At 45.1% G+C, this 21,182-nt stretch overlaps 1 protein-coding gene across 1 annotated transcript in view; it reads left to right on the top strand.

Moving 5' to 3' along the window:
- LOC111862200 overlaps positions 1 to 21,182 on the top strand; it is a 205,865-nt gene that overhangs the window by 172,308 nt on the left and 12,375 nt on the right. The window contains exon 8 of the mRNA XM_023847399.2: positions 15,741 to 16,376. Coding sequence (XP_023703167.1) covers positions 15,741 to 16,376 — 636 coding nt within the window. The remainder of the gene's footprint in view (positions 1 to 15,740; positions 16,377 to 21,182) is intronic.

Below are 21,182 nucleotides of genomic sequence, written 5' to 3'. Positions count from 1 at the left end.
CACGCAAACGGACACTAATGGATGTTTTTCATGTATAAAGTTTAGAAAGGACGGGCATTAGCGTTAGTGCTACTGATTTTTTAATTTATATAATCATACGGTATTGTTAACATTTTTTTTTATTTTCTCCTTTAGTAAAATGACTATATCCCCATGTTGAGTTACATGTTGACCCAAAGGGTCAGTCCGTAAGACCGGCTGAATCTTGTTTCGGAGATGGTACGTACACGACGTCAGAGGCACTTGGTTTCAGCAGAATTTCTTCCTCGAGACAGGCTCTGGCAGTTTAAAACCTATGTGTAAATTCCGCATAATATGACGTGGCGGTTATTTAATATAATTTATATTGGTTACATAAGTGGGTAATGCAGAGAGGTCATTAATCTCGTCTTTTCCCTCCACCACCCCCTCCTCCAGTCCTCCGGCGGAGATACGGGTTTAGTTCAGTACCTGTTTCCTGCAGTGCAGCAACTTACTGAAATTACTGCTGTATTGAGGAGAAAGGCATGACATTTGTTATGAGTTCGTGTGTTGAGAGCCCATTGCTTTCTCTAGNCCGGATGCGGCCCGCGGGCCGCCAGTTGGTCATCGCTGCTCTAGAGAGTGGCCCTCCATCACGGATTGTGACTGACTGTGTAGGGCCTAAGCTTAGAACCTCTGTCAGTTAATACCTACCCACCCCTTACATACCTTCGTGGGCTTCGGCTTGTAGGATAACCTTACCGTACCTGTGTCATGACCTCGATTGTTCAGTGGGTTGTCGCCGGCGTTGCACCCAACAAGGTGGCTGAAGTGGCAACGCTTCTGATTTGTGTGCAGTTCGAAACTCTGCCGTTACACCGATTGTGGTGAGGTGTTCTTGGTCTTCCATAGTGCCTCCGAGAAAATGCTGGAATATAACCACTGATTAGGCTAGAGTTCTTGGCTACAGATCCAGAAGTCCCGGTTTCCATTCCCGGCGCTACCAGATTTTTTGAGAAGTAGTGGGCCTGGAACGGGGTTCACTCTGCCTCGTTAGGATAACTGAGGAGCTATTTCAGGCAAATAGCGGCTCTGGTCTAGAAAGCCGTAATTAACGGCCGTGGAGATCCGTTGCCATGACAACGCGACGGCCTCTATATCCGCTAAAGTTAGCGCTAACTTCAGTCGCTCGGTCGGTACAGTTCGCTTGTGGACTAAATGCCACGGAGTTTTGGTTTAGCCCACATTCACTTCGTTATTCACTGCTGACAGTGTCGCTAAAGGAACCTTATTTTGTGTACCGGTGGGTTGGAGGACATATGACGAGGTACGAAAATGTTTATGTTTTCGAAGAGTTTCAGAAATGTGATGGTTATCTCTTCTAAAATGCATCCTAACAAGCAGCACTCTCTCATTCCCCATATGTCTGGTCGAGCTGGGGGTTTCTATCAGAATTTAAGGGCATCTAGGGCAGACAGTCCACGAGTTTGGCGATAATGTGAACAGCCATATTCTGTCTCGCGTCGGGACCTGAAGTTGTGATTTGTTGGTATTGTAGTTGGCCTTGTGATGTGAGTTGCTAAATTAGTCTCTAGCAGCGACCGCGTTATAATAAATAACCCGAGACCTGCATTTTTACTTCACTTCGCGTTGAAATTTCAGCAAGAAATTTGCAGTTATCACCGTTATTGAATTGGGAGCATGAAATATGTTGGGAAGACAATGTTTATGCTTAGCAGCGTTTGTTGGACAGGGCCCAGAATATCAGTACTCAGTAAGGATTTTAAGGCGCGTCCACATTACTCGTGCTCGTGCGTCAGAAGCTTACTGCTGCCGGAAAATCAAGATCTGGAGCTGATATCTGTTGTGAAGAAATGCGAAGGCTTTGTATGCAAACCAGTTTGGGCGTCCACTTCGTCAGCTCAAGATCCCGATTTTCCGGCAGCAGTAAGCTTCTGACGCACGAGCACGAGTAATGTGGACGGGCCTTAAGAGGAAGCTACAGGTCTCGTACTTTCTCATAGCTCCTGAAATTTTGCATGACGATCTTGATCGCTACTCTCGCCATTTGCTGGAACGGGGGAGGGGTGTGTGTGAGAATTGGCCGAGTTTCGAGATGGTCTGTGGCACACTGTCCATGTGGGAACTGAAGCAGTCCACGTCCGTGCGTGGAAATCAACTGCCCACGTTTCGGCTATTGTCACGAGCGCTGAAAACTGTTCCACTTCCGGTTCCGTCAGCCCTTCTCTCATTATATTGTTTCTGTGCGAATTGAACATGACATGTCGCTTCACATTAGGTTTTAACCGATTTGTGCAAACCGCCGTCCGCATAATTGTCCCGCGTCACCCTGCTTGTGACATTGCGGTGCCCAAACCACTACTTGACATCTCCCCACGTATTCAGTGGCGTTGAGATGGGGTTGTTACTTGGTAAATGGATAACCATATGGCCTTCCGCACTTAAAACGTCATCGAGGGCGTGATCTGAGTATTTGAAGGTTCTGTCTCCACTTCTAGACGAGATGAGATGCACTTACCGGATTCTCCATATTGTCTTGCGCTATCTCGTCCTAGTTCCATAGAGTTTACTTTTTTTTTTAATTCGCTTAGTGGGGGGTGGAGTCCGACTGGGTCCACTCGGCACGGCGGCCACTGATTAGCCTATTGTAGCCTGCCCCGGGTGGTTATAATGATGGAGAATTTGGTGTAACGAAGATTGGCAGGTGAAACCCAAGTACTCTGAGAGATCCCGACCGAGCGCCACTTTGTTCACCACAAATATCACTTGACCAGACCCGGGATCGAACCCGGGCCGCCGCGGTGGTAGGCCTTCGATTAACCGCTTGAGCTGTGACGCGGCCTTAGAGTTTGCCTTACTCGCAGGTGTGAAATTTCGGAATATTCTGAATTATTTAAGCTGCAGAATACAGTCCAGTACTCGGGCGACGCTACACGTTCTCTAATCCCGAAAACCGACAGACAGAAGAAGTGTGGTTGTATGTTTCGGAAAAGTGTATTCTATTTTCTTTCTCAAATTGTGTTGAAAGCATTTCTCGCGCCTGTAAATATTTAACGAGTTACGCACGTTCTACTCGTAGTCTACAATCGTGACATATTCATAACATCCTTAGGCTGGGGCCACACGAGCGCACAAAATGCGTCCGTTGTAACGACGTCGTGACGTCCGTTGTAGAAATAAACAAGATAGGCGAATGCTACGCTTTCTTCTGGCTCAATTGCAGAGAGAACCTACGCACCGCATTCTGCAACTCTGTGGTGTCCTCAGCAACGTCCGTCATAAATTACGTTCGTTACAACGGATGCATTTTGTGCGGTCGTGTGGCTCCAGCCTAAGTTGCAGGGTGTCTTTCTACCCGCAGTCTTCAGTCGACATATTCATAACATTCTTCGGGGAAAAGCCCCCGGTTCCCATTGGATAGGAGGCTGGGTGGGCCGCAAGGATGGTCTGGACGACTTGGAGAAGATTAAATTCTTGACCCTACCGGGCTTCGAACTTCCGCCCTTCGGTCGTCCAGCCCGTAGCGAATATTTGGCCATTAATTAAGCCGCGATAGCGACTTTTATAACGCCGTATTGCTTTGTCTTGCGCTGGCAGTGTGATGTTTAGTTGGAATTTTCAAGATGGCAACGTGCCAATTTGTCGCCTCATTGAAAGGTCTGTATACTCGTAGCCTTAAGTTTTTCAAACTTGAAGTTCGAAGGCGACGCGCCGAAAAGGGCCTTACAAGTGCCAGGCAACCAAATTAGTGGTAGCGCAATTGTGACGCGGTTGCGCAGCTTAAATGTAGCCTATCAGTCGATAGAGGATTACGTATTTCTGAAAATTAGCTCGTTTTTGTTTGTAGCGTGTAGATCACGTGTCGTCACCTTTTGGATCAGAGCAGACGTGTTCTGATTTTCGCTACTAAATTACAGTATTAAATTTTCAAATTGAACTTAATGATTATAAAATCATTAATGAAAGTAATGTGCCCAGTAGAGGCACAATAGATCACTGTGTTCGTGGTGCAAGGGCCAAGAAGGCCCATCCCTTATACAGTGTGCCCAGTTCGATATAGCATTCAAGTGAAATTTTGATAAATTATTTTAATTTCAAGATCCGAGACTGTGAGGTTACGAACAGTATGTAAAGAGACAGTGAATTTTGTTGTGCTTTCTCTACTTACTTCGTCATAAGTGCCTCATAGTGCCTCCCAGTTGCGAGTACATGGTGGTAGGTCTGGCCTAACACCCTTGAGATGCTCATGTTATCCGGCCCTCTAGTCCGTCCAGTCACATTCGTTTTTTTTTTTTCTTTTGTGCCAGCCCCAATTTGGGCCTTGGCCTTCCTCCATGAAATTCTCCGTTTCATTTCAGTTTACTAGATCCTAGACATTCGGTAGGACTCCTTGGGCGGGTGATCAGCTCATCGTAAGGCCTCTCTATTTGTACACAAACACAGAAAACGCACACGCACAATCACTAAACATCTGTGCCCTGAGTAGGATTCGAACACATGATCCCGGCTTCCGAGCGAGCGAAGACAGTACATGCCTTAGACCGCTCGGCTACCGTGACCTGCGTCACATTCGTCTGGCTGCCCTTAATTACATTTATGGGAGTACATTGGCGGGGGCACGCGGTAGCGTAGTTGGTTGAGGCACTATGCTACAAGTCGGAAGGTCGCGCGTTCAAGTCCCGATGAGGTCATTGGAATTTTTCCAATTTACCCAATCCATCCAGCCGCACTAAATGCCCTGGAACCGACAACCAAATGAGTACCAGGAATATTCTTGAAATGTTCTTTGGGGTAAAGACAGCCGGCGCTTAGGGCTGGCAATCTTGCCGCCATCTGTGAGCCGATTGTCTAGAAAATGTGGGACCCTCAACATGTCACAACCCTATGGGCCTCCACGTCCTGTTACAGGGATAACTTTACTTTTTACTTTACATCTCATTGGCGCCCATTCCTTTAGATATTTACATATATATAACCCTGAAACGTGAGAGCTTCTGCTACATCAAGAAATTAGGAAACTGAGACAGCAAGTTCCTCCGAAACGTTGATCTGTACCCAACTAGCAGAATACAGAACTACACAGCATCACGTTCCAGAAGAAATTCTCATACTCACAGACGTGAGAATCTCAACTCTTACCTCCTGCTATCGCTGCTGCACTTGACTCTAATTCTTGTGGTTTAATCATGTACAGTAGAACGCTGATTATCCAAATTTCCAGTTAACCGAATCACCGCAACCAAGAAACGTGTGTGCTATACAAACATCACTGTTGGACTTTTTCAAATGAAGCGTTTAAAGTGTTAATTTATAATTAAATTTATTAATTTTTCATGTTTCATCTGTTTTAAAGTGTTCTCAGTTTTATTATTATAATAGTACAATACATGATAGTGTTTTTTTTTCGCGGATAAGAAGTTAATCCAATTATTCGAATGTTCAATAATCCGAGCCACCATTATCAATAATTAATTCGGATAATCGGCGTTCTGCTGTACATGGTTTCTTCACAGTTCCTCACACATCCCTTTAATACATGAGCACTGTTCGCGATATAGTCGACTGCGCATGCGGCTAAAACCGGTCAGTTATAAATGGGACAGTAATGCCGCCCGCGAACTCTCCGGTCTGTTCAGTTCCTTCACGAGCTGTCGGATCGCACAACATCTGGTAAGTCCATCGATCTCTTTTGTTAGGTGGTCATTGCAGCAACAGTTGGCTTGTGTCACCTGGCAGATCAGACCGACTCAAGGTCAGGATATTTATCTTTTCTGGGCTATTGTGTGATGTGCACTTATTTGTAATCAAACCTTGGTCAGTATTACATAAAGAAACGAAACCTGTACTTCGAATTGCACTGTATTAGAAAATGTCTACCCTTTCTCTTTCCTCTTGCTCTCAGTTTGGAGCTTAGGGCTGATTCCTCAGTTTCATGATCATTTTACAGACGGTAGGACTCCTTGGACGGGTGATCAGCTCGTCGAAAGGCCTCTACCTAAACACAGGACAACACAAACACAGAATAAACGCATACACACACCAAACATCCATGCATTATGTGGGATTCGAACCCACGATTTCGATTTCCGAGCGAAGACAGTATATTCCTCAGACCGTTCGACTACCGTGACCGGCATTATAAATATTAATAAATCTTAATTACTTAAAATTTTTAAAAGTTAACCAAAACGTAGATAAATCATATCTCAACATGTTATATAGTTGTGATAACTATATAAAAACTTGTTGAATTTAGGAAACATGGTCAAAATTTTTAACTTCCTACTTGATACGCAACAGGATGTTCAGACAATGAAGATTATTGAATTAATTCCTCTTTAAACAATTTTTAGCTCAACATGTTAATTGTAAACTTCTTGAATCGTCTTGCAATCTTCGCGTGGACTCTGCCTGAGTCGTATTAGCTTATCCTTTAGTACGTATACGAAAATTACGCTCAGCGCCATGATAGCTGTGAGGCTGATATATCCTTGAGCTAGGTCAGCCCAGTTCACAGTCTTACGTCGTTATATTTACTTAAGATACGGCTGGGGCCACCCGAGCGCACAAAATGCGTCCGTTGTAACGAACGTCGTGACGTCTGTTGTAGAAATAAACAAGAGAGGCGAATGCTACGCTTTCTTCTGGCTCCGTTGCAGCCAAAAAAACTATGCTCCGCATTCTGCAACTGTTGGTGTCCTTAGCAACGTCTGTCGTAAAGTACGTTCGTACAACGGACACATTTTGTGCGCTCTTGTGACCCCAGCCTAAACTGTAATATTATCAAACCTTCTGCTCGGAATTAAAAGTGACCGCACTCCAACACGTCCTCCACGAAAGTTGCAAAATGCTTCCTCGTCCCTATTACCCAAGCTATATATTAAGCCCATCATAACATTCTTAATGTAATTAGGACGTTGTACTGAGGCTGTAAGCCGGTCGCGGTAGCCGAACGGTATTAGGCATGTACTGTCTCCGCTCGCTCAGAAGCCGGTATCGTGGGTTCGAATCCCACACAAGGCATGGATGTTTTGTATGTGTTTATTCTGTGTTTGTGTTGTCATGTGTTTAGGTAGATGCCTTGCGACGAGCTGATCACTCGTCCAAGGAGTCCTACCATCCGTAAAATGATCACGAAACTGAAAATCAACGGCCAGGGCTCAAGGGGCTGTAGAGCCAGCAAAAAAGAAAAAAAATGCAAATAATGAAGTTCCTCGTGAACTCCGTTCCCATTGTTCATCTCTTGCACTGGAACGTTTTTCACAATAGACATACGTTCTTTTCAAATACTTGGAATTTTTGTCCCCACAATTTTACAGCTGCACTAAATAAATGATGAAAGCATGTTATTAGAACGTTTCATTTCTTTGATGCCAAAATTAAATTAAAAATGGAAAGACGTGAACAAAATTTATTTCATTGAGCATTGTGCTGAAATTAACAAGTCAGTAATTAAAGTTTTAAAAATTTTCCGCAATGTGTTTACAGAGTATGCTTGGTAGAATTAGATATTCCAAACTTTTAAGTGTAACATATGTGGAAGAGGAAGCAAATGTTTCAGGTTATTCTGATGGCCAAAAATTCACAGACATTTTGACCCTAAAACTTCCGACGTTTCACGTGTAAGTTGTATTGTCGCTGCTAAGCCTGCAGTTACGGTAAGCTGCACCGGTAGGGAGCAAAGCGCTTGTCTTGAGCGAAGGTCGTACATGGCATTTAGCGTTGGAAAGTGTGATCGAACTAATTCAAGGCAGTCAACAAATTCCAGACCTGACATTCTTGGTTCTTGAGCAAAGGTGACACATTCGCAGTTTGATTGAATGACTGCCTCTTAGTGACTAACCGACAGACATAACGCTATTTCTTTATAGACCTTAACGTAAAATTATATTCTGTGTTAAACCACACTGATCAGATTTCAGTTTCACCCTATATAATAAATTCATGACGTCTTCAGAGTCTGGCCCGCTCCGGCCTCAGTTCTGCTGTAGTCTTTATGACGTCTTGTTCTTCTCGGTTTTTGCTTTATCTGTAATTCGGGGATCCTTTTCTCTTTCTTCTGGCAATACGTCGAATTGATTATGGCCGAGAAGTTGATGTATTGGTAACGTTCAATATTTATGTTCGAGAGGTGCCCTGTTCAAAAGTCTCTCGAGTGACAGGTATTCCTGAATGAGATTTTCACAGTTCCCTTAATCCAAACCCTTATTTCTCCACCCCAATTATGTTCCCATCTCGTTTGACGCCATATAACTTCTAGAGTTTAAGATTTGCTTGTTTATGTGCATTGTCATTTTAGCTCTTCCCCCCGCCTTCCTCTTTCCTTGGCACTACAGCCCCAGTGGGCCTAGGCCTACCTCCATGAACTTCTCCGTTCACTTCGGTTTTTCTAGATCTTACACACTCGGTAGGACCCCTTGGGTGGGTGATCAGCTCGTCGCAAGGCATTTTAGCTCTTACCGGTATTAATTAATATAGCCGGTTATTTGCATAATGTACTGGCTTTAAATAGCGGATATAGTGTAATTGCATATGTAGTTTGCTAAACCAAAATCTAAACTCCGTGGCTCGAGTCCGCAAGCGAACTATACCGACTGCGCGACCGCCGCTTGTCGGCGAATTTAGTGCCAACTTAAGCGGTGGTGGTCAGCGCAACAAATCTCAACGGCCGTTAATTTCGGTTTTCTAGACCGGAGCCGATATTTCCTTGAAATAGCTCCTCAGTTATCCTCACGAGGCCGAGTGGACCCCGTTCCAGACCCAATACTACTAAGAAAATCTGGTAGCGCCGGAAACCGACCCCGGGACCTCTGTAGCCAGGAACTCTTTGACTACTAGACCACACAGTAGTTTGCTGCACGAGAATATTAATAGGTTGGATAGAAGGCCTCAGTAAGTTAGGAGTGATCAGTGGATTTAGCTAGGTGTCTCCTAGGGCTCTTTGAGTCGACAGATATTCGCGTGTGCTTCTGTAGTGTAACATACATTCCAGAAAGCACGGGCGAAATGAAACGGCTTTGTGCGCACGCTTGATATTTTCCGTTCAGAGTACTAGTGGTTTATCGCCTCCGATAAACATATTTTCACTTCGCGTGTATTTCCGTTATATATACAAGAGCTTATGTCTATCTGTCTTCTGCAAATTAATTTTGAACCAGTGTAGACGGATTATTATGAAATGCGCTATGGACGACGATATGCCGTTAAAAGACCACGTCCTATTTTTCTGCCGTCTCTAGCACTATTCATGTTTTGTTGCTTCCGAAATCAGTACTTCAGAGATGGTCATTCACATGGGTACTCGTCTGTTAAGTAGTAAGATCCTTTTATAAAAGCTTCCTTCAGTTTGCTTTTAAAGAGGTTGTTATTTCTATAAAGCCGAGAAGTATATTATAGCATGTACCTACATTCTGCAGCTGTTGACTTGAAGCTATTCAGCTGTAATTCTCTTCGTGCAGATGGTAGCCTCGTGCACAAAGACCCGTTTCATTAAATATCTCACACGTGGTTTATATAAAAATTGCCAATTAACTATGATGCTTGATTTTATTTTTAAGAAAGTACGTGCATTTTGTCAGGAAGTTCATTACCATGTTAGGGATTGCTCGCCTCACAGCCAGTCCCCCAAATTAGAAGAATAACCCATGTTAGCTTCCGCGACTAGTATCCATTTTAAAGCCCTGATACAAATAGGAAAGGCATACAATAGTGTAATATTACCTTAATCCCAAATGTTCCAGTCGCAATCTTTGTATTATTTCCCGCAGATGATTGTTGACGACTAAGGTAATGTATGCTCTGCTTAGAATTTACTTCGTTGATCAATCGATTGATTGATTGTTCTACTGAACTGTTTAACGTCGTTTTGTTGTCACGTTTGATCTCTCCGATTCTTCGTTTCGATGAATTATTTGCACTTCCGGTAACAATTAGTCGAGTTGAATATATTCATGTCAATAAATAAGCAAATCCCGTGCAGTTCATGAACACTTTTGTTGGCAACATTTGTGTGTGTGTGTGTGTGTGTGTGTGTGAGAGAGAGAGAGAGTAGGGGGGGTCAGGACAATGTTATTACAAAGTGTCCCAGAAGTCACCGAACCAAAAGCATTATTACTATTATTCTAGGATACAGGCCATTGGCCTGTTAAGAGGCTGTCCTCTCATCTAGCTGTTGAGTGTCCAGGACTTCGCGTATCATATGTATTTATAATTTAGTAATGTCTTTGGGAGTCTGTTGTCGTCCGTACAAACTGTCAATTAAATCGAATATCTTTAATTCTGAGCATATGCCTGCATTTCGTTTTTGATCTAGGAGAGTCTATCGAACGGACCGCCTCTGTGGGTTAGTGGTCAGTGTTCCTGGCTACAGATCCAGTGGCCCCGGATTTTCTCAGAACTAGTGGGTTTGGAACGGCGTCCACTCGGCCTCGTGAGTATAATTGAGGAGCTACTTAAATGGAAAAGTAGCGGCTCCGGTCTGGAAAACCGACATTAACGGCCGTGTGGATTCGTTGCGCTGACCAGGCGACACCCTCTATCCGCTAAAGTTGGCACTAACTTCGCCGACAAGCGGCGGTCACTCGGTCGGTATAGTTCGCTTGCGGACTAAAGCCACGGAGTTTGTATTTTATCCAACTACTGCACGTAGGAACCGCATTTCACTTGACTATTTTCCTTTTTTGTCTGATTTGTTGTCCAGTTAGTGTTTTAGTTTTAACAACTTATTAACAAATTGTGATGAAAATATCCCCCATTCACACCCGCTCAATTCGCAAACGTATCTGACATGCAGTGTCAGTTCATTCTTAGGGATGCTGTTGTCTGTGGTGCCACGCTTATCGGATATTCTGCTCATATGCATTGAACAGGAGGTTCTATCAGCCCCAGAGTCGGTAACTTGTTGCTGACGAGAATACGATTGGCCATACCGGGAATCAAACCAGGGTCATTCAGTCGGTAGCCAGTGATTTTGCCTAAGCTATGTCGTTACGGAAGGTGTTTCGTAATATTCTTTAATCGGCCTATGTAGATGTCAGTAAAGGAATGGGTCATGGCCTCATGATGTACATGACCTCGCGCTCTGAATGGGGCTAATGAAAGAGTCAGGCTGGGTGAAGTGCCTCATAAATAAAACATTCCGCCTGCCGATGCTTAAGGAAGTCCTGCAGCTGTTAGCTCTGGAGAGAGGGAGGCCGAGCACTAAGTGCGCCCAGAAAGTGGCATATTGCATACCGAGGGACTGATGATGTCACTCTGGAATAGGCCTGTCTATAAGTGCGCCCAGAAGGTAATTCTCGCATGCCAAGATGATATCACAGACGGCGGTGAGGTCAGCCTTAAGCGCCCGCCTCCCTCAGCCCCCCCCCCCCAGGAAGATCCCTGGTNCTGCGCGCGCGCCCCCCCCGCCCCCCCCCCCCCCAGGAAGATCCCTGCTACTCATTTCTGTTAAGAGGCTGTGTCAACCCAAATGCCACAGTGCGGCTGGAAGGATTAGGACAATTGAAAAATCCAGTGACCTTCCGACTTATAGCGTAGATCCTCAACCAGCTACGCTACTGCGTGCCCCAGAATTTAACTAATAGGTCACCGTATTCCATAGTTTCCGCCGGCTCCCTGCGCTTTNAAGCTCCGCGCCATGAAGTCATGTGGGGAAATTGATAGGTTCGTTTTCATATTTTCTTACTCTAGGCAATATATTAAAAATTCGCTTAGTGGAGGGGGGAGTTCAACTGGGTCCACTCGGCAAGGCGGCCACTGATTGGCCTATTGTAGCCTGCCCCTGGTGATTATGATGATGGAGAATTGGGTGGAATGAAGATTGGCAGGGAAAACCGAAATACTCTGAGAAAACTCGCCCCAGCGCCACTTTGTCCACCACAAATCCTACTTGTCCAGACCCGGGATCAAACCCGGGGCTCCGCGGTGGGAAGCCAGCGACTAACCGCTTGAGCTATGGCGCAGCCTGAAGCTCAGCTTCGTGTGATCAGAAAACGAACTGGTACCTCACTTAAGATATTGATTTGAAGTAACTGAAACATTTTTTGGCTTTTGAAAAATGTATTCCATTAACTCATTCCAGTTTTCTTTTGTCCGAGGAAATATGAAATCGCGAGATTTGAGGTCTCAACGGCGGTGAGTGTTAAGTTTAGTTACTACCCGTCATAGCGTACATCTTCATCGGGTAACAAGCTAGCCTGTTGTGTAATGGACGTGGGAAGGTTCTCCACGTGAATGAAGACGATTCGATCATGAAATTTGTCACTCGCCTCCGCGTACGCTTTGAATAAGAAAGCGTGGGTTTGAATGCAGCGGTTCAGTGGCAGGAATTTCTGCTCCGTATTTCTGAGGTTCAGGTGTAGCGGCTGCCCTTATTCCTAATTTCTTCCAGGTAAATTGTTGTTACGCCGGTCACGGTAGCCGAGCGGTCTAAGGCATGCACTGTCTTCGCTCGCTCGGAAGCCGAGATCGTGGGTTCGAATCCCACTTAGGGCATGGATGTTTGTGTGCGTTTTTCTGTGTTTGTCTACAGGTAGAGGCCTTGCGACGAGCTGATCACTCGCCCAAGGCGTCCTACCGTATGTGTAAGATCTAGAAAAACCGAAGTGAACGGGGAAGCTCATGGAGGTAGGCCTAGGCCCACGATTGCGCTGTACATCCTTCAGAGCCGTTTGCCCTGTGGCAAAGCAGCCACAAATGCATGGAACGTGATCCTGCCCCACCACTCCAATTTAGTGTCGCTATTAGAGCGTGAGGGACCGCCTCTGTGGTCTAGTGGTTAGAGTTCCTGGTTACCGATCCAGAGGTCCGGCTTCGATTCCTGCCGCTACCAGATTTCCTGAGAAGTAGTGGTTCTAGAACGAGGTCCACTCAGCTTCGTTAGGATAATTAAGGAGCTATTTCAAGGAAAATGCGTCTCCGGTCTAGAAAACCGAAATTAACGGCCGTTGGGATTTGTTGCGCTGACCACGCGAGACCCTCTATCCGCTAAAGTTGGCACTAAATTCGCCGACAAGCGGCGGTCGCACGGTCGGTATAGTTCGCTTGCGGACTAAAACCACGGAGTTTTTTTATTAGAGCGTGAGGAGCTTTACCCGTCCGTGTATGCCTTCATGACATTTTGATGGGTACAGGAATGTCGTTTTCGGGGATAAATTGCTGTAGCCAGAGTCTGATCGCCCACGTCCATCTACAGTGGAGGTCAGAATGCATGAAATTACTAGTTCATGCGTCTATACAAAGTTGTTGTGAATAGGAGTACCCTTTTCAGTGCAAAGATGGTCGGAGCTTGATCTGACCTCTCGTCTCCAAAACATATGGAGCATTATTTCCTCGAATCCTGTATGTCTTACTTATGGAGCTGAGCTCTTCTTGAGGAGAAGCCAAATCTGCAGCTACTCAAGAATTTCCCAGCAATTTATGGAACCCGAAGGTTCATTACCGTGTTCACAAGAGCCCTCCACTGGTCCCTATCCTCAGCCAGATCAGTCCAATCCATACCATCCTATCCTATCTCTTAAGATCCATTTTAATAATGTCCACCCACCTACGCCTTGGTCTTCCCAGTGGTCTCTTTCCCACCTCATCCTCCTTGACTTGATAATTCTAATTACTTTGAGAAGAGTAGAAGTTATGAAGCTCCTCGTGGGCCCTGCCCTAGCTCAAGCGATTAGTCGCTGGCTTCCCACCGCGGCGGCCCGGGTTTAAATCCAGGTCTGGTCAAGTGGGATTTGTGGTGGACAAAGTAGCGCTGGGGTGGGTTTTCTCCGTGTACTTCGGTTTCCCCTGCCAGTCTTCATTCCACCAAATTCTCCATCATAATCATCCGGGGCAGGTACAGTAGGCAAATCAGTGGCAGCCTTGCCGAGTGGACCCAACTGGACTCCACCCCCCACTATGCGAATTAATTAAGCTCCTCATTATGCAGCTTTCTCCGACCTCCTGTCACTTCATCTCTCTTCGGTCAATCCTGTATACCTTCTTGACATAATTCTAAACACAGTAATTGCCCTTTCAGAGAGGTAAACAGCATAAACATGAACCTGACCACTTTTGTCGTAATGCGTTATGTTCAGCGTTCGCTTTCCATGTGCGCCTTTGAGACATTTCCCTCCAGGGGTGTCGCGCCAGGAGCCGGAATGGGACCACTCAATTCCAACTGGTGTACTGGTAGAATTGCAGAGCTCATCCCTCGCGCTTTATGACGTACAGCTGTGTGTAACCAGTCTAAGTGAATAGTGCAGATAATTGACATGTTGTTTCTTGAGAAAGGAACGAACTGGAGTCCAGAGTCCACGAGAGATTTTCCGTGCAAGTTGATCTCACTCGCAGTTTGCGTCATGTTGAGGTTGAGGACGCGCTGTCCTGTGTTCGAGTGCGGTCATTCGTGGGCATCCCTGTCTACTCTTTTCTGGGGTATCCGGTTCGAATGGCAATCCTGAAAGGGGGTTTTCTTAATCCCTTTCGGATAGTATAGTGAAAACTCATTTTAGATACGCCAGTCTTTTTCCTCCATCCTTGTGGGCAGTGCTTCAGCTGCAACCCTATTTTTTTTTAATTCGCTTAGTGGGGGTGAGTCCAACTGGGTCCATTCGGCACGGCGGACACTGATTGGCCTATTGTAGGCTGCCCCGGGTGATTATGATGATGAATCTGGTGGAATGAAGATTGGCGGTGGAAACCGAAGTACTCGGAGAAAACCCGCCCCAACGCTACTTTATCCACCACAAATCCCACTTGACCAGAACCGGGATCGAACCCCGGCCGCCGCGGTGGGAAGCCAGCGACTAACCGCTTGAGCTATGGCGCGACCAGCTGCAGCCCTAAGGCATACACCTTATACTGTTACACTGCGTTAGTCATTGCTCGCAAGTCATATTCGTACATCTAAGAGATTTGTCGCTGTGGAGCGGGCGCATTTGTAATTTGTCTCCCTAGATATACAAAATTATTAGTAATCTAATATTTTAGTGTTCGGTAACGTGGAATATTAATTCTCCTGTTCCGAATAACGATAACCCTTCATAAAAGCCAGTGATATATAAAATTGTGTTAAGAGGAGAAAAAAAATTGATATAGGAAAACTCTAGTACTTAACGGCTTTCCGTAAGTTAGTAGTCAACACACAGAACAGTTCATGCCATGGCACAAGCGGTTAGTCCCTAACTTTTCCACCACTGCGGCCCGGGTTCCAGCCAAGGTCAAGTCATGTGGGATTTGTGGTGGATAAAGTGGCACTGGGGCAGGTATTCTAAGAGTACTTCGGTTTCCCCTGCCAGTTCTCATTCAACCGATTGCTCCACACTCATTATCCATCGTCCGGGATTGGTAGAATAGACCAGTTAGTGGTCGACGTACTGAGTGAACGGACGAGCATTCATACCTACAGGTGGAGTAACTTGAAGGACGTTAACGTTTAAGAACCAGAAGAAGGACTTCATATTTGTAATTATATAACATACTTTTAACCCATGCTTAAAATATGGCACTGGGTTATTAGTGCAAACAGAAGTAAAGAGTAATCGAAGAATATTTGGGATATACATTGTTAGGCAAAAGGTAGCGGGGAAACGAAAGCTGATAATATAACTGAAGAAACCATGAACAGGCCATGTAAAAGAGGATGACTGACATTGATTTAGATGTTAAATTGCATAAAGTCAAAAAGACATCAGTGTAGGGCTGTATTAATTATGAAATTTGCACTACAGAAAATATCACATTTATGAGGCAATGATGTGCAACTGTGTGTCTTGTTGCAGGGGATATCGAGTACGTCAGCCAGCGCCTTGTCCAGCTGTCCAAGCTGCATGGTTCTACAGACAACATCAGCGTGATAGTAGTCTTTCTGACGGAACCCGCCCAGCTCGCTTCCCGCCCAATCCCGGAGTGGGCAAAGAACGGCCCGCCGCTACAGGAGGCCTGCGCCATGGAGACCAATTCCGATCATAACAGCAGCTCTTCCGCAGGAAATAATCCTTTCCTCGCTTGCTCCACATCGGACTCCGTCCCATACCAGAAAGGGGGCCTCCTCCTGGACATAGGGATCGGGGGAGACGACAGCCAGATGTACAAACACAATGGAACTTCTCCGTCCTCCACCGGCCAGTACTTCCTGGACCGTCCAAAGAACGGCAATAACACGGCCGGTGTCGACAACTACGACGAGGACGACGATGACGACTTCGGGCCTGAGACCGACGTCGATGCAGTCGACGACGTGCTTCTGTCTCCAGCCGGTGCGAAGTCTGCAGCCTTAAACAACAACCCGTTTGGTGGCGTGGGTGATGAGAAGAAAGCACTGGAAGCCGACCTGGAGCTGCAACGCCAGCAGCTGAGTGTCTTCGATGCAGTGAGGGAACCGCGCGAGGAGACGCCCACACCACCAGCAGACGAGGGTATGCTTCTCCCTGCCCTGCCCCCTTTTCCGATCTTCTTTCTTTTTCATTTTGTTTGTTATCCGTATTTTATAACAAACGAACTATACCGACCGAGCGAAGAAGTGGGTCTGCAACGGGGTCCACTCAGCCTCGTGAGGATAACTGAGGAGTTATTTCAATGAAATAGCGGCTCCGGTCTAGAAAACCAAAATTAACGGCGTGGGGATTCGTTGCCCTGACCACGCGACACCCCCTGTCCGTTAAGTTGGTACTAACTTCGCCGACAAGCGGCGGTCGCTCGGTCGGTATAGTTCGCTTGTGGACAAAAACCACGGAGTTTGTTTGATTTTATTTGAATGTTCCGTGTTAGGGAAGGGTTGAGGCTTAGGAGTGTGCATTTCACATTTTTCGACTAGGTTGAGCGGTGTTAGCTAATAAATGAGTTCTGAGTACATGCCAAGTTATATTTAACTATTAGCTACAACAGGTACATGCGGTAGCGTAGTTGGTTGAGGCATTATGCTACTAGTGGGAAGGTCGCGGTTTCGAGTCCCGATGAGGTGGGTTCCCTCTTCACTTTTGTAGTTAACAACTTTTGGCACACTTGAAGTCGCACCAGATATGCCAGTCTCGTCCGTGTTGAAACATCTCTCAGGAGGAAATTTGTTTCTCTCTTAGCAAGTTTTCACTTTTGCTTCGTTGTGCCCTATTGCCCTGCTTATGCTGCACTGTTAGGGCGTTCGCATTGTCAGATGTCGCTACAGCCCAGTTTGTGTCCGCAAATCTTTTTTTCAGTGTTAATTCTGTTATTAAGTTCATCTCGCGGAAAATCAAAAGCCAACTGCACAAGTCTCTTTCATGTTAGTACATAAAATCTTTTATCTAAATTTCTGCAGTGTTCAGCGAGCTACAGTACCATTCTGCGTTGGCAGACTGGATTTGAACCTCCCTGATGAGTTAGGAATGTTCTTCTATGTACAGAAGAAATCCAGATTCATGCGAGATAGGCTAAGAAAATATTAGAAATTGAATTGTGCCCGGGAATCAAATTTTATTAATTGCATTCCTCATGAGTGATACCATCATTTGCGGTTTACGTTATTAAATTTATTAATTAATTTCATCGTAACTCACGGCTTCTAATATTTTCAGCTGTTTGCAATGATAAGGCTATTTGTCTGCCGCTTTCTCCTTGTTTGTTTCTCCTTCTGATGTCTTCCAGCGGCTGTTGAGTAAATTTCAGCTCTGTTGCTTTCCCCTCCTAAGATTTCCAACTGTTTTGCTGCGTCAAGTGTTAAAATATTAAAGCAGTTAATACAGGAAGTACCGAAAGTATATTTATAGTGAAACAGAAAAAGAAACACGTTGTAGGGAGAACAGGTAAAAGCATGAAACAGCTTTATAAGAATAGAACGAACATACGCTCGTGGCCAGTAATGCTGTAGTACACGAAAACTTTCGTAAGTGGAAACACAATTCAGATCCACGGCTTCTTGCTAAAGCTATTCTAATACTCTCAAAATATAACAAAGGAAATCGAGAAAACTGGAACCTCATACTCGCACACGAATTCATTACGGCGATGATGACAGTTCTTAGTAGCAGCAGCAAATAAGCTATGAATAGATACTGCTTGACACTTCCGTCTTGAGCCGCCAACAGCTGAAGAACTGTTCAAAGGCGTTCTTACCCTGTATCTGTTTGAGCTTAATCCTTTTGCAAAAGTAAAGGTATCCCACTAACAGGCCGTGGAGGCCAATAGGGTTCTGGGATGTTGAGGTTCCCATATTTATTAGACAGTCGGCTCATGGATGGCGGTAAGGTCAGCTTCACGCTCCGGCTGCCCTTTACCCCAAGATTATTCCTGGTACTCATTTCTGTTAGAGGATGAGTCGACCCCAGGGCCATAGTGCAGCTGCAAGGATCAGGTAAACTGAAAAAAAAAATAACCTCATCGGGATTCGACCCCGCGACTTTCCGGCTTGTAGCATAGTGCCTGAACAAACTACGCTACCGCGTGCCCCAAACCTTTTGTAACGCATATTTATTACGTGTGCCCTGTGGTCCGCCACTTCTTAGTAAGTTTGGACACCCAAGGTTTTGTAGGCACGGATGAATCTTTCGTACGTATGTTTCAACATAAATATTCTCTGATCAGTACTGTACATTATTGGCTACAAAGAAGAAGACAAGCTCTTGAACTGAGCACTTAAGTACAAATTCCGCCGTATCTCCTGCGGAACCGACTGAACTAGAGCTAGCGGAAGGTACGTGGAGTAAGGCCGATTAAGTTGCGCCATAGCTCAAGCGGTTAGTCACTGGCTTCACACCGCAGCGGCCCGGGTTCGATCTCGGGTCTGGTCAGGTGGGATTTGTAGTGGACAAAGTGGCGCTGGGGCAGGTTTTCTCCGAGTACTTCGGTTCCCCTGCCAATCTTCATTCCACCAATTGCTCCACAGTCACCCTCACCTATCATCTGGGGCTGGTACTAAAAGGCCAGAAGTGGCCGCAGTACAAGGGACTTAGTCGCACCCCAGTAACAATAAAAAAAAAAGGCTGATTAAGTTGCCGGCTTACCTGCGTCACGCGGTTTTCTCTTACGTCCCATGGTGTGTGTTCATTTCATTCGCGTAATGTAGAGAACCTACAAAACATAGCCCATTGTTTTCTCCCCCCCCCCCAAAAAAAAAACTGAGATGGAGCGGGTTGGTGTAACCACAACGTTGTAAGCTCGTTTTGGGGAGATTCTGGGTTCGAAATCTTGACCGGGACACCGACTATTCCGACTAATGTTTTCCGTGGTTTTTGTCAGCGCGTCGAAGTACGTGCTAGCATAATATTTCGATTATGCCATGATCGCTTGCTTCCAAGTCATGTCCAGTTCGTCATTCGTCATTCATCAGTCATCCAGCCATTCGACGCTGATGTCGTTGTTAAAGAAAATATGGACTGGCCGTGTCCTGCACCACGTTTCGCCGATATAGGCCCTATCATTTGATAAGATAGATGCTGATATCTTCTTCATATGTTGAGGGAGACGAAGATGTCTTGAAATACACTTGTAAAGAATCATTGCATGATAAGGTTGCTATGGTAACGGGTGGCAGGCTAACTTTCCGTGCCTAGAGGTAGGAGGAGACGCAGTGTGATTGAAGTGGTGCGCAGAAAAGTAGGTAAGGCCTTAATTGAACATGTGGGCAAATGGCGTTGATAACCTGTCATGGCTGTAGATTGGAAAACGTTTTTGCGAGTGTTGCTTCAGTTGGCATTTTATAGGCAGAAAGACTTTTGAATCAGTGAATGTGAGAAATACAGCCCGTGCAAGTGTTAATTGGTATAGATTTCATGTTTCACATGCAGATGTTAGACCTTCGTACTGTACGCGACAAACAGGAATGTTTCAGATTTTGACGAAAGTACAAATCGTACTGTTTACTGTGAGGCTGTCGAAGTTGGGCACTCTTTGTATTCTGATTAATGTTGTCGTAACCCAGGGCTGAAGGCCACGTCATAGCTCAAGCGGTTAGTCGCTGGCTTCCCACCGCGGCGGCCCGGGTTCGATCGTGGGTCTGGTCAAGTGGGATTTGTGGTGGACAAAATGGCGCTGGGGCAGGTTTTTTCTCCGAGTACTTCGGTTTACCCTGCCAATCTTCATTCCACCAATTGCTCCACAATCACCCTCACCTATCATCTGGGGCTGGTACAATAGGCCAGAAGTGGCCGCAGTACAAGGGAATTAGTCCCACCCCACTAGCATTAAAAAAACAGGGTTGTTAAGCTAATGGTATATTGTCCACGAAGTTAACCGTACTTTCCCCGAAATGTGTTAAATTTTCCCACATGAGAGTGGCTCTTGATGTACTTTCTCTGTCTTTGTAAAACCTCGATATCAATATTCACTTAAAGATAAAATGTTTTTTATCACCATTTCCTGTTGCTGAGATAAGTGCAAACATGTACTGCCTTCTCTAGTAAGGAACCTTTGTCCAGAGTGCTAAAATTAAAAACTGCGCGGAGTGGATTTCTGTATTTTTCTTAAGAAAAGGCATTAGATTATCTTGGTACGTACCTTAAATATTTTAAATTTTTGAACCATATGTGGTCCCGTTCTTATTCGTGTGCTTATGTGTTATAGATCTGAATCTTGTTACTATAATCATGTGGGTCATGGTTTTATAAAGACCAAATTTCTTCTGAATAATATATAAAAATTCAGTATCTACCTCACAGGAAACAACTCCGGTACAAAGATAAATCTGTAAATATTGTACGAAGAATATTGTTGTGAAAAATCTAGAACGGAGGCTTAGAAGACCAGCTTTCCTTAACAAAATGGTACGTCTTCTGCCCCTTCAAATCTCTGTGTAAAATTTACACTAACACGGCGACGGCTTAAAATGTTAATATTTTGATAACGGGTGGAAGAAATATTATATTTAATATTATATTTAAGCATCCTGTTGCACTCCATACGATAAATGATATAAACTCCGTCTCAAGTGCAAACAATATATTTTGTGTCAATGTTATATTTTAGCGTCCTGTTGCACTGATTTAAGTCCATGATTTATTTTATCCGTCTTCTAGTGCATACATTCATCTGCCCCTCTTCTCACTCTCACTACATGTTTCGGCACAAATGTGCCATCTTCAGGTGCGGTATACGCTTCTAGTATGACTACTATTAACAATGTTATATTTTAGCGTCCTGTTGCACTGATTTAAGTTCATGATTTGTTTTATCCGTCTTCTAGTGCATACATTCATCTGCCCCTCTTCTCACTCTCACTACATGTTTCGGCACAAATGTGCCATCTTCAGGTG

Source organism: Cryptotermes secundus, unplaced genomic scaffold (assembly GCF_002891405.2).
Source record: "Cryptotermes secundus unplaced genomic scaffold, Csec_1.0 scaffold1288, whole genome shotgun sequence".
Taxonomy (NCBI): Eukaryota; Metazoa; Arthropoda; class Insecta; order Blattodea; family Kalotermitidae; genus Cryptotermes; species Cryptotermes secundus.
The sequence above is the reverse complement of the archived record's forward strand: the minus strand, read 5'-3'. Positions and strand labels throughout refer to the sequence as shown.